This window comes from Pristiophorus japonicus, chromosome 2, assembly GCF_044704955.1.
Source record: "Pristiophorus japonicus isolate sPriJap1 chromosome 2, sPriJap1.hap1, whole genome shotgun sequence".
In the NCBI taxonomy this organism is placed as follows: domain Eukaryota; kingdom Metazoa; phylum Chordata; class Chondrichthyes; family Pristiophoridae; genus Pristiophorus; species Pristiophorus japonicus.
Window position 1 is genome coordinate 271,530,595 of NC_091978.1, and position 14,016 is coordinate 271,544,610.

The window sequence follows — 14,016 nt, forward strand, 5'->3', positions numbered from 1 at the left end:
CTCAGCCAATTCACGCCTCATACCTTCAAAGTTAGCCTTCTTTAAGTTCTGGACCATGGTCTCTGAATTAACTGTTTCATTCTCCATCCTAATGCAGAATTCCACCATATTATGGTCACTCTTCCCCAAGGGGCCTCGCACAACGAGATTGCTAATTAATCCTTTCTCATTACATAACACCCAGTCTAAGATGGCCTCCCCCCTAGTTGGTTCCTCGACATATTGGTCTAAAAAACCATCCCTTATGCACTCCAGAAAATCCTCCTCCACCGTATTGTAACTCTTAACTTCAGCCAACAACTAATTCTTACTTTGCGGTAATGTTAGTTTTGTGAAATGTTATAAATTCATCATACATAATTTAAATGGAGAAAAATTGCAAAGTGCTGCAGTACAGAGGGATCTGGGGGTCCTTGTGCATGAAACACAGAAAGTTAGTTTTGCTGGTACAGCAAGAAATCAGGAAGGCAAATGGAATTTTATCGCAAGGGGGATGGAGTATAAAAGCAGAGAAGTTATGCTACAACTGTACAGGGTATTGGTGAGGCCACATCTGGAGTACTGTATACAGTTTTGGTCTCTGTATTTAAGGAAGGATATACTTGCATTGGAGGCTGTTCAGAGAAGGTTCACTAGGTTGATCCCAGAGATGAAGGGATTGAGTAGGTTGGGCCTATACACATTGGAGTTCAAAAGAATGAGAGGTGATCTTATCGAAACATAGAAGATAATGAGGGGGCTCGACAAGATGGATGCTGGGAGGATATTTCCACTAATAGGGGAAACTAAAACTAGGGGGCATGGTCTCAAAATAAAGGGCCGCCCATTTAAAACTGAGATGAGAAATTTCTTCCCTGAGGGTTGTAAATCTGTGGAATTCTCTGCCCCAGAGAGCTGTGGAGGCTGGGTAATTGAATATATTTAAGGCAGAGATAGACAGATTTTTGAGCGATAGGGATTATGGGGAGTGGGCAGGGAAGTGGAGCTGAGTCCATGATCAGATCAGCCATGATCTTATTAAATGGCAGAGCAGGCTCGAGGGGCCAGGTGGCCTACTCCTGCTCCTATTTCTTATATTATGTTCTTATAACTCAATCACCAGAGCAGACCCTCTACCTGCCCAAACTGAAAGTTGAACACCCCATCTCTTCTAGGTTCGATTACCCTAATCTGGGCAGGTTCTGGGGCCTTTACAAGGGCATCAATGGGATCCATATCAGCCCTTAGCCGGTGCGAGTTTGGTGGAGGTCTGATGGTGTATTAGGCAGTATTTCAGAGTGCATGGAACCTCCCCATGACACACCTTTGATTGTGGGAGGGGTGAGGGCAGCAGATTCACTTTCTCCTTCCCCCTATAGAATTTCAGTGGCTATTTCACAAGGAGTAGAATCCCGGATTTCCACCCCACATCCCGATTTCCGTCCCAAATGTTGGTCCCACTTAACAGATCCGCACTCATCCTGCCATTGGGAGCAACTGGAATTTCAGGAACCTTGGTTAATTGTTTAATCTTTCTATAAGTAAAATTGGTGGAGTGTGGTGGTTGTGTACTGACCAGACACGGACTTGATCCTCCGTAAGATGTTGCAGATTGCAGTCTTTTTCTCTCTGGCAGATGAGGTCAGATATTCATGGTCAAGAAGTTCCAGAAATAGATGTAATTCCATGATCAATTCCTCCATCACTGAAAAGAGCACAAAGCAATGGTCAGTCCACTATCATATAGTATCAGGGCAATTCAATTCTGCAAACCAGCATTTCCAGTGGTGAATAGCACCTGCATGGAATATATTTTAGTAAATTGTGGATCTGCAACCTCTGAATCGGTCTATTAATTTTAATAGATGGAAAATCACGTGTTGTGCACTCGTGATTTTCTGAAATAAGCTCTGCTCCTCACTGGGAGCACTGCGATGCAGAATTATTCCTTATACCTGTATACTATATTGGATGAGAAACCTGGAACTTTGTCATTTATATTACAAATGTATTTTTAATGTATGCAAACTATGACATTCCCACAAAGTTCAGTTGCATAAATCCCAACACCACATTTTGTTAAACCATTTGTTTTGGTCCCAAAAGCCTGCCATTAATTTCTATTTGCCTTGACAACCTGTATAAACAAATTTTCCCAAGTGAATTGAATTACAAGGTTTGTTTGGTGTATTTTACTTACAACATTCAAATACCAGGATATTCTCTCTATATTATGCAGATCACACAATCTGACATAACCCCTCTCCAGCAGAGAAACCACATAAAACTTTTCTCTATGAGGGATGAGCATCTGGTCACAAATGTCATTTTCCCCCCAAATTGGAACATTTAAAATGGGAATTTGTGACATGGTAAGGTTTCTTTAAAAATCAGACTGAAGTTGAATTATGCTGCCAATGTGTGTGTGTGTGTGTGTGTGTGTGGGGGGGGTGGGGGGGGGCGGTGGAGAGTGTGCTGTCTCAGTACTTTCTAATTGTCTGTAGATCAAGTCAGTTCATGACAAGCTCCTCCCCTCCACGTCTTGAAGTGGTAGCATGGCCAGCTATTAATGGCCAGGATTTTGCGATGGTAATGACGGCAAAACTGTCAGTGTTCATCGTCATTACCTCTCCGAAACGGACAGCGAGTTCTGGAGATAGCGCATGCGCACATAAATGTGGGAATCCACAAGTTGCTATCACTGATTCAACTCTTCTCCGGAGAGTAGGCCATTGAACACCCTGGAGCCGGCAATCTTTGATAAATCACTGAACTGTAATATCACTCTTTAAACCCCCCCAAAATGTTAACTCTTGTTGAATGAAGTGTAACTGGTTTAAAATGTTTTTTAAAAAATACATTTGTTTTAGATTTCAGCTTCTACCTTAATCCTATATGTATATGTCCCAATGTTTAGCTTGTTCTTTAAAATTATAAAAAAAGTGAAGGAAAATCAGTGCATTTTACTTCCTGGTGTGCTGTCTGAGAATTGTTCAATGTGATTGGATGCTTAGACAGCTTGATAACATCACTGCTGCTAGTCACTGGACATATCTAGTCTTGACACCAGCATGAAATTAATGTTGAGAGCTAAAATTCACCCCACATAGATTGCTGGATCTTAAAGGTCAGTGGCGAGTGCCGTCACTTCACTGCTGACCACAAATTCCGGGTCATTGTTGCTGCAGTGGTTCAGGCTCCCTCCTGCTATTGCTGCAATGGATCTACCCTTCTCCCTGCTGCTGCAAGTTCCCAGGACTCTGGTTCCCCCCCCGCCCCCCCCCCATCCCACAATCTTCAGGGAATGGATAAGCAGTAGATAGAATTGAGAAGTAGACAATGCAAAAAGGGAGAAGCAAAGAAAACAAAAGTTCTTTAATTGTTGAAAAAGCTTGTTTGTCCCTGGATTGATTATGCTGTGTGTTGGTGCTTCAGTATGCTACATGGCAGAGTAAGCTTTGGCTTTTTGCATTCCTTTACACAATAGATTTCCAATCGTGAGACAGGCAACATACTGCAGGAATGCTTGGGAAAGTTATCGTCGTGCGGCTAGCCCATAGGAGAATGTTGCTACTAGCAGCTTCTTCCAACCGTTAAAGTTCAGGGCTCTCACAGCAATAAGATCAGTGCTGTTAAGGATGACTTTTAAGTTGCCACCTCATCCTCCTCTGGGTATGCCTCGTGGCCTCTTCCTGTCGGTGGTGGCTTGGTGGTGAATACATTGGTGCAGGTCAGACGCAGGATGGCACATGACGTGTGCATACCAGTGGAGTTGGCAACAATCAAGCAACTGGGATACCAGTGATTAGCCAGGCTTCATAGAGTCACATTTAAGATTTAAATTACTGCTATTGAACAATGAGTGATGAGTGGAAGAGCGATAGAAAAGGATGAAGCAGGACATTTGTTTATGTAGGGTTTCCCATCTTTATACTTTTTGTTTGGAGCAATTTTGCACAATTTCTGTCAACCCATGTTCCACATTTATGACAAGAGTACAAGGAAGGAAAATGCATTAAAAATACTAATTAGTTAGTTGAAAGGATTTGCTCCCACTTCAATATTGGAGTAGATGAGTTATTTAATAAATCTCTATTATAACATCCCATGAAACCTTGTTGAATACATCAATGCTATGGGACTGAGCCATGTAAACCAGCAATGCTCCAGGTTTGATCTCCAGTGGGGTGCTACAACCAATAGTATTCTGGCAGTAAGGAGGACACAAATCAACAGGGGTTGCTGTTCCTGACTGCTGGAACAACATGTTTGAAGTCCAGGCAAGTACTTGAATGCCCATGAAGAAGTCATCACTTGCGTGAGTGATTGGAAAGCTATTCTCACGATCAGCCTTTATATGGAAGTATCAGTTACAGCCTTCAGATGGAGAAGATGTTGGAGGCTGGATGGAAACACAAATGATTCACTTGTAATTCTACAAGCTAGTGTCTTATGCTTGAATTAAGAACCCTAGCCTTCCAATTTGATTCTTTTTAGTTTGCAGAATATGCATTAGGCACAGTACATTTTAACACTGGGGGAATGTTGCTAGAGGTACTAATATGTCCTTACTATACAGTATAAATGCACGAGGCCCATACTTGAGAGAAGGTCACTCTGTGACCAGTAACCTTTATTAGCCAGCGCTGAAGGTGGGTGGAGCTTCCCCTTTTATACCTGAAAGTCCAGGTTAGGAGTGTCTCCCACAAGTTCACCACCTAGTGGTCAATGTTCTCACGGTGTACAATTTAGGTCAGTTTATACATGGGTTACAATGACAGTTAAATACATGACAGCTACACTGGATAAGTGGCATTGTTTATCTTTGGAGAAGTTGCTTTTTTGGTGTACTGGTATCTTCAGTTTCCTTCGATCACGCCAAATAATTAATTTCTGTAGTTATTGGATAGTTATCTAGGTTTGAACTATACTATGTTTTGGTTCTCTGTACAGTTCTATTATCATTGGTTAAAAGAGTATGGGAAAAGGAGGGAGAATAGGACTAGGTGGATAGCTCGTTCAGTGAGCTGGTTTAAATGCGATAAGCTAAATGCCTTCCTCGTGTGCTTCGGGAAACAGGGAAAGACAGAGAGGGCAGAAGAAAGGAGAACCGCTGCAAACTAAAACTCAAGAAAAAGCAAGTCAATCTGAACCAGAAAGAGAAAAGAGTGAATTAGATAGATAGGTGGAGAGAGAGATCCAGAAAGATCGATCGATCGATGCAGAAAGAAGGAAAAGTAAAAGAAAGAAAGATCGAAAGACCAATCCAGAAAGAAAAAAATCAATCAATCAAAGAAAGAAAGATAGATCCAGAATGAGAGAGAGAGAAAGAGAGAGATCCAGAACAAAAGAAAATCAGAAACCTGGAGGGAGGGAAGAGAAGTGAGAGAGAAAAAGGCAAACCAGAGAAGATGGCAGAGAAAAAGAAGCGAGGAGAGAGAAAAATACAATCAGAATGGGAGGAGAGAGACAAAAGGGAAGAAGGTGGAGAGGGGGACATGGAAGGAAAGGAAGAGAAAAAGAACACAGAACGAACTAGAGACACACACATACACACACCGAGGGGAAAGTGAGACACAGACTATGGGGAAGGTGAGACACACACCGAGAGGAAAGAGAAGCAGGACAGAAGGGAAGAAGCAAGGAGAGAGAGCGAGACAATGGACAGAACAGAAAGAGAGAGCATGGAATGATCTGAGTGAAACTGAAGGGAAGTAGCAGAGAAAGAAACACAGAAAGAGAGATACAAATGAGGGTAGGTGGTGAAAGGTCAAACTGGAAGGCGAGGGAGACAGAGTGAAGGAGAAGAGAAACACAGAATGAAAGGCAAAAAAGAATTACAGAAGGGAAGGTGAGGGAGAGATTCACAGAAGGGAAGGAAGAAAGCGACTATTTTCAGACTCATCAGTGTCTCTATCCTTAGCCATGACAGGCTGGTATGGAGCTGGTGATAAAAAGTTTCAAAACTGATTATTATTAACAATAAAAAACACAAAAACAATGTATGTGTGAGTAAACGCAAGGAAATTCGGGGCTTAAAAAAAATAAGTATTTTTGCTTCAGAGCTTCAGGAATTTAAAATAAAGTATGTACATCCTTTGTATATCATTCACTGAGCTACAACGCATTTTTACTCATTCCACAAAAGGAGTCTGAAAGAAATTTCACAAATGTGATATGTAGTTACCAATTTTTATGATGTGATGTTTTTGGAACTGCAATGATCTAATGTAAATTTCTTAAAAACACTGTACCACAAAACCCTATAAACACTAATCTGTTCATGGAAGACTAATTAGCCAGGCCAGCATCATTTTTCATTCACAAGTGTCCAAGTACTGATGTTATTCCTTACTAGTGATTCACTTAAACAATGACAATGGTTTTCATTTCATTTTGTGAATCAGAGGTTCATCATAATTCATATCCTAAAGTCTAAGGAGCCGAAATTGTCCCTTTCTATAAGGCCTGAAAGCAGAGGCCACGTGTCAGTGCGGACTAACCACTGAATCTCTGTGGAGAGGCCGTCATTTTAGGAATTGCCCTTCCTCAATTTTGAAGCAATGTAGGGGACCGCACCACCCATTTTTCTGCCATGGTGTGCACGCACCAACCCCTTAACGACCGACGACGACCCCTTCCCAAAATTGCCCCTTTTGAAAATTGCTCTGTCGTCGGTCGGTGCCACTGACTGCTTTTGCTGTTGGTACCCCCTTGCTGTGGCTTGGCGGCATGGCCGCCCTTAAAGTGGAGGTGGTGCTGCCGGCTGACTGCCAGGTCGGGCCGACAATAATGACCGTGGGTATAGCCGGGCCTCCAACAGGTAACCTCGAGTGCCAGGCCGCTGGTCATGCCGAAACCCTCCCTGGTGACCTAGTGTTTGCCACTGAAGTAGTTGCAGAGTTTGCAGCAGCCCTCCCCTTTAACGGAAGGGGAGGGATGTTGTGACGCGTCAGTGCAACGCTGCTGACTGGTCGCGGCGGCTGACCCGTTCCAAGGGCACTTCTGCCCCACACCCGATCGGGTGCCAAAAAAAAAATTCAAAGATGTGAATTTTGTTTTCGGTACTTTCAAGAACGGTAGGTGTGCCCCGTTTGGGGCGGGGCTCAATTTTGGCCCCTAAATCTTAACAAAATTTAGATCTTCTAACTAGAAGTGAAATGTTATTGAATAACTGATTGCACTACCCCAACAGTGGGGAATTGTAATAAAATATTTAGCAATGAAAAACATTGGCTCTAAATGTCCTCTCCTGCAGTGCTTGCACAAATTTGCACAGCACAGAGTGGCGTCATTCCTTCTGCTCTGCCAAACTAACATTTCCCCCCGCCAGCAATGCACTGTCCAAAATAATTATGAAAACTAATCCGCATCTTCTTCCTGCCATTTTGAGTCTTTACCTTGAGAGACAGAAAGGTGCACGAAGGGATTTGATTTTCTGTTCTTGTGGGGAAAAATGGTCAAAAACAATCCCAAAATATGACAGTGTCATTCACTTGAGGTGCCACGCTCATGTTGTGCTCCCATCCTTTCAGGGGTTGAATCCAAAAGTACATTTAGAATCTAACCATCTGGAAACTCCCAGCTTATTATATGCCAAGAAGCCAATGATAATCAGATAACTGTGTTTAGGCACTGGGTCAAGTTGCAAGCCCCCTGACAGTAGCCGTTTTCCGCAAAGAAGCAGGCCTAAAACTGAGAAATGAGATGCAAAAAGAATTTCAATTCAAACTATTACTTCCTAATAAACTCCGACTTCACTGTCAAAATGCATTCAAAAGCAGAACATTTGTATTTGTAACCCTAAGTTGCAGCAGGCTACACCTGTGCAAGGAACACTACAATTGCCAACAGTGGAGCAAAAAAAAAGGGATTTGTTTTATTTCCATGGCCCAAGTCAGATAAGGGTCACTTGGTAAAGAAGTTAATTTTGTTCGCAGGTTCTTGCCATCCAACTTCAGCTACAGCTCCCTACACATTGGGGTGTGTGGATGGGCCGGGGGGAGGAGAGAGGAGCTTGCTTCACAATTGTCCAACAGCAGCTAATGTTGGGTTAATTATATTCTTTTTATTTTTATAGAACCATTAAAATGATGTTGCTCCACGAATAATGAGAATAAATGAAAGTCAGTTAGTTGCCTGAGGAATATAACCTCTGCTTACACCATGTGTTCCCTCATTGTTCTCAAGTGGATAATAGTTCAGGCAGAGAAACCCACTGAGTCATTATAAAATAATTGCTCCCTAACAGTTTCAAAATTAATACTTTACAATATATCTACATTAGAAACCCAATATGGATTCCTCTAATGGGTCAATGCGAGTTTCCAGTCAATATCTCCATGACAACATGCAAGCCGTGATCCTGTCCAACGGATCCATCACAGACCCAATCCACGTCCGGACCGGGGTCAAGCAGGGCTGAGTCATCGCGCCAACCCTCTTCTGGGTCTTCCTCACTGCAGTGGTCCACCTCACACTCAACAAGCTCCCCGCTGGAGTGGAACTAAACTACAGAACCAGTTCAACCTTCATCGCCTCCAGGCCAGATCCAAGAAAGTCCCATCCTCTGTTGTCGAACCACAGTATGTGGGCAACACTTGCATCTGCGCGCAGAGACTGAACTCCAAGTCATCGTCAACATCTTCACTGAGGCATACGAAAGCATGGGCCTTACACTAAACATCCGTAAGATAAAGGTCCTCCACCAACCTGACCCCACCACACAGCACTGCCCCCCAGTCATCAAGATCCACGGCACAGCCCTGGACAACGTGGACCACTTTCCATACCTCGGGAGTCTATTATCAGCAAGGGCAGATAGAGACGACGATGTTCAACACCACATCCAGTGCGCCAGCGTTGCCTTCGGTCGCCTGAGGAAGAGTGTGTTCGAAGATCAGGCCCTCAAATCTGGCACCAAGCTTATGGTCTACAGGGCTGTCGTGATTACCACCCTCCTGTATGGCTCAGAGACGTGGGACATATACAGTAGACACCTCAAGTCGCTGGAGAAATACCACCAACAATGTCTACGAAAGATCCTGCAAATGTCCTGGGAGGACAGATACACCAACGTTAGTGTCCTCGATCAGGCCAACATCCCCAGCATCGAAGCACTGACCACACTCGACCAGCTCTGTTGGGCGGACCACATTGTTTGCATGCCTGACAAGACTCCCAAAGCAAGCGCTCTATTCGGAACTCCTACAGGGCAAGCGAGCCCCAGGTGGGCAGAGGAAACGTTTCAAGGACACCCTCAAAGCCTCCCTGATAAAATGCAACAGCCCCACCAACACCCGAGAGTCCCTGGCCAAAGATCGCCCTAAGTGGAGGAAGAGCATCTGGGAGAGCGTGCAGAAAGCAAGTGCAGGCAACGGAAGGAGCGTGCGGCAAACCAGACTCAACCCACCTTTTCCGTCAATGACTGCCTGTCCCACCTGTGACGGAGACTGTAATTCCCGTATTGGACTGTTCAGTCACCTAAGAACTCACTTTTAGAATGGAAGCAAGTATTCCTCGATTTTGAGGCACTGCCTATGATGATGACAAACCAGGAAAATTGCACATTTGATCCTTTATCACTGCTTAGACTGAGATCAGTTAACTCAGCACAGATCGAGGCATTACTATTTGCCTCAGAATCTTAAGGTTAAAGGTAATTATAGCCTTCTGTTTGTCACAATTAAAAAGAAAAGTATGTTCAGAAGGAGAAAGCTGAGCAAATTAATTCTTTGGAAAAGATTGAAAGAAAATTAAAACTTGACTTAAGAAAAAAGCAAGACAAAAAGACCCTCCTGCTGGTTTACTCAGTTTTGCAGTTTTCAGTCTGTAAACTAAAATGTGTGATTCACGTACCAAATACCGGGCCAACCAATGAAAAGGGAGAAGCAGTAATCCTTCTAATCGTCTGTAAACGGCAATTAGGAAGTACACGCAAATGGTACTGGAACAGCAAAGGCAGATGTTTATTCAGTAAAATGACAGTAGAATTGGGCAATGCAGAAAGAGGAAAGCTCATTTTACAAACCAGGGACTGCAAGGACTAGGGGAGAAAAGGCAAACAAGTTATGGGACTTGTGTCTTTCCATCTCTCATCCCAAGAAGTGTTTTGTGCACCAGACATGGAGATAAATGGCTTAAAGCACCAATCAGCCACCACAGTTTTTGGCTGCATACAGAGCCTTCGCAATGCAGAAAGGTCAAGGGCCGTCAAAAATCTTGAATGCTGTCAATGAGATCCTGCAATCAGCTAACACATTTACACTTTCTAAAGGGAATAGCTTAGTAAGTGTGATACGTTATGTCCCACACATTTCAAACAAATATTATAGGCTCAAATTTCCCCATGAGTTGCACAGTTTTTTTTAGTGTAACTTGATTTTTCTGGTTGCAAATATGGCTATTTAATTTGCGCCAGTGTAAGTGAGTTAGTTAGGTTTTTTGTTAGGTCAGTTTTTTTTCCCCAAAAAGGGGGAGTTCCCGGCTACTTACACCATTTATGCCAATTTGGCCAGAAAAAAGTTGTACTGAACTAACTTAGGGCAGCATGTGTGTCCACTTATGTCCACACAGAAAGACCATACTTAGTTAAGGAATCGGCGCAAGTAACAACATTTCAAGCAGCACCAAGCACAAAACAAAAGCACAAGCAGTAATAACCATTCAATAAAAAATGTGAAGTAAAGAATTAAATTAATAAAAGTACTGAATCAACTCCTACCTGAAACTGAACTATGCAGTGGCTGGCCGTGCGGGAGTCCGTTCGGCTAGGGCAAGGTGCTGGACACCGGCAAGCCCTTCAGCCAGGATAAGAATCGAGAGAACGCAGCATACCAGGGCTGTAGGAGGGAGGAGTACCAATGGAGAACGCAGCAGGCTGGGGGGGGCGGGGGAAAAAAGAGTTTCATCGGAGAACACGGCAGGCTGTGGGGGGGGGGGGCTGCCTTTGGTGGTGGAAGGGAGGGAGAAGGCTGAACTCTGCAGGCTGTGGGGGTGGGGAGGGAGGGAGAGGAGTACCAACGGAGAACATGGCAGGCTGGGAGGGGGTGTCGGGGGGACTGGTGGTGGTGGAAGGGAGGGAGAAGGCTGAACTCTGCAGGCTTAGGGGGTTGGGGTGCTGACGAGGAAGGATAGAGAAGTCACACGACTGAAGGGGGTAGGGGTAGAGAACAAAAGACCTTCGGGTTTCTTACCTTGTTTGGGGAGTGAGAAGAGCTGGGCTGTGCTGCCATTTTGCACCTTCTTTAACCTTTGAAAGTTTTAATGTTACTTTAAGGATGGGTGCATCAATCTCAATGCAGCGGATTATTCAATGGTTATGCGTCACTGTGCTACGTAGGAGAGAATTGATTAGAGCTCATCGCATCAGGAACATCAGAGCCCATAGCCTGCTGGGCAGGAGGCGTTACACACCTCGGAGATTTCGAGTCAGGCATTCCTACCTGGACCTGAGTGAGGCAGATTGTGTCAGAAGGCTGCGTTTCCGCAGAGAAGTTGTTCGTGAGATCTGTGAGTTGATGAGACCACAGCTGCAGCCGATAAGCAAGTGAGGGTTACAGCTGCACTTTCCTTCTATGCCTCGGGATCGTTTCAAGGTACAACTGGAGATGTGTGCGCCATCTCTCAAGGTGCAATACAGGTCTCCATTTGCCAGGTCACAGCTGCACTGTATGCGTGGAGGAATGACTACATCAAGTTCCCAATGACCGCACAAGCAATGCGCGACAGGGCTGTGGGCTTCTGCAGGATTGCTGGCTTCCCAAAGGTACAGGGCTGCATTGATTGTACCCACATCGCCTTGCGAGCACCTGTGGAGGATGCCGAGCAGTTCAGGAATAGAAAAGGCTTCCACTATCGCATCATGTCAATCGATGCAAGACACCTTGGCAGCACCCATTTTGCGCTCATCCTATGCGACAGCGCTATATCTGACATGTTTGAGCAGCAGCCAGAAGGACAGAGCTAGCTATTGGGAGACAAAGGGTATGGCCTCGCCATCTGGCTCATGACGCCCCTACGCGTAACCCGGACGGAAGCTGACCATCAATACAACATGTCGCACATTAAGACACGCAGCATCATAGAGAGGACCATTGGCACCTTGAAACAGCGTTTCTGATGCCTGGACCATTCCAGAGGCAATTTGCAATATTCCCCTGAGATGGTCAGTCACTTCACTGTTGTGTGCTGCATGCTGTATAACTTAGCCATCATGAGGCAGCAGCAGCTGATAATGGAACAAGAACACCTACCTGCGGTGAGAGTGGCTGATGATAATGATGTGGAAGATGCAGGTGATGAGCAGGAGGAGGAGGAGGTGGTGGAGGAAGATGATGACGAGGATGAGGAAACCATGCAAGTGCCTGAGGCCGGAGCACGACGTTGGAGGAGGGCGGGCCATCGTGCTCCTTTAACGATTGCTCGAGCCTTGTGCCAGCAGCTCATCCGTGAACGCTTTACTGATGCCTGAGGGCTCAGCGACAACTGTTCCCCTTTGTCATGTTTATTTTTTGCAGCTGTTCCTAAATGTTGTGTTATGTTAATGGAACATGATTCAGTTTCAATGTAAAACATATTTTATTGAAAATTTTAGAATGTACTTCACTTTAGTGTAATAAAATAATTTTATCAAACTGTACTTTAATATGACTCTAAGATCACTTAAAAACTTTATCACTTGTAAACTTCTAGTTAAAAAACAATTTCAATGTGAAAAATCTTACACTAAGATCACTTAAAAACTTTAAGGTCACTTATAGTCTTGTAAAATGACATCACTTACAAAACAATTTACATTTGAAAACAGTTACAAGAGTAAAATCAACAACAACAACAAAAAACAACTGCAGCAAAGAAAGGCTGCACCCATCTCAGATCTACATCTTGGTGAATGTGCACTGTTTCATGGGTGTGGTGATGGTGCTGGTGCTGGTGGTGTGGTGGTGTGGTGGTGGGGGGGGGGGGGGTTTACGGCTTGGGTCTCTACAGAGACTAGTGAGAGGATTGCCATGAGAGTGGCAGTAGATTGGCCTGGCTATGTTCCCTTATTGCAGCAGCTACCTCCCTGATGGGTTGCGCCATCGTTTCGGCTGCTTGTGACATTCCCTCCCGGATGGCCTGTGCCATCGTTCCCGCTGCCTCTGAAATTTCCTCCCACATGTCCCGTGACATTATTGCGATTTCTGCCGTCAGTGCCGTTACCTCATCACCCACCGCACTGATGGTGTTCACGAGTGACTGGGTAAGCTCATTGGTCTCCACGCCCAATTCTATTACCTGAGCCACATCTGTTGCACCCTCCATCTCAGGACAGCGTGGTACATTTCTCCTCGGCCTCGCCCTGGGTCTGTCTCGCGGAACCCCTCCAGTGTGAGGTGCAGGCTGGGACGATGTGGCCATGGGTGTTACAGGCTGCATTCCAGCAGCACTGGGAGGTGCAGGCTGGGATATTGGGGCACTGAATGATCCATACTGCATTTCAGTAGCACTGGAACCCGCGACGTCTGGACTTTCGAAAGCATCCAATGTCAGACCAAATCTTAAACTACTTTGCAGGGACTGGGACGATCTGAAACCACGGAATGTTGAAGCAGACCCTAAACCACTATGCAGGGACTGGGCTGCGCTCAAACCACAGAAGGCCTGAGTGAGGCCTCACCTGGAATATTGTGTCTGAGGAAGGATGTTCTTGCTATTGAGGGAATGCTGCGAAGGTTCACCAGACTGATTCCTGGGATGGCAGGACTGACATATGAGGAGAGACTGGATCGACTGGGCCTTTATACACTGGAGTTTAGAAGAATGAGAGGGGATCTCATAGAATCATATAAAATTCTGACAGGACTAGACAACTAAGATGCAGGAAGAATGTTCCCGATGTTGGGGAAGTTCAGAACCAGGGGTCACAGTCTAAGGATAAGGGGTAAACCATTTAGGACTGAGACGAGGAGAAACTGGTTAACCTGTGGAATTCTCTTCCGCAGAGAGTTGTTGATGCCAGTTCGTTAGATATATTCAAGAGGGAGTTAGATATGG

The 14,016-nt window shown here is 44.8% G+C and overlaps 1 protein-coding gene across 1 annotated transcript in view; it reads right to left on the minus strand.

The window, feature by feature from the left end:
- Window positions 1-14,016, minus strand: part of afap1 (actin filament associated protein 1) — a 405,203-nt gene that overhangs the window by 252,507 nt on the left and 138,680 nt on the right. Inside the window, exon 2 of the mRNA XM_070871376.1 lies at window positions 1,556-1,684. Within this exon, the coding sequence (XP_070727477.1) occupies window positions 1,556-1,684 (129 nt within the window). The remainder of the gene's footprint in view (window positions 1-1,555; window positions 1,685-14,016) is intronic.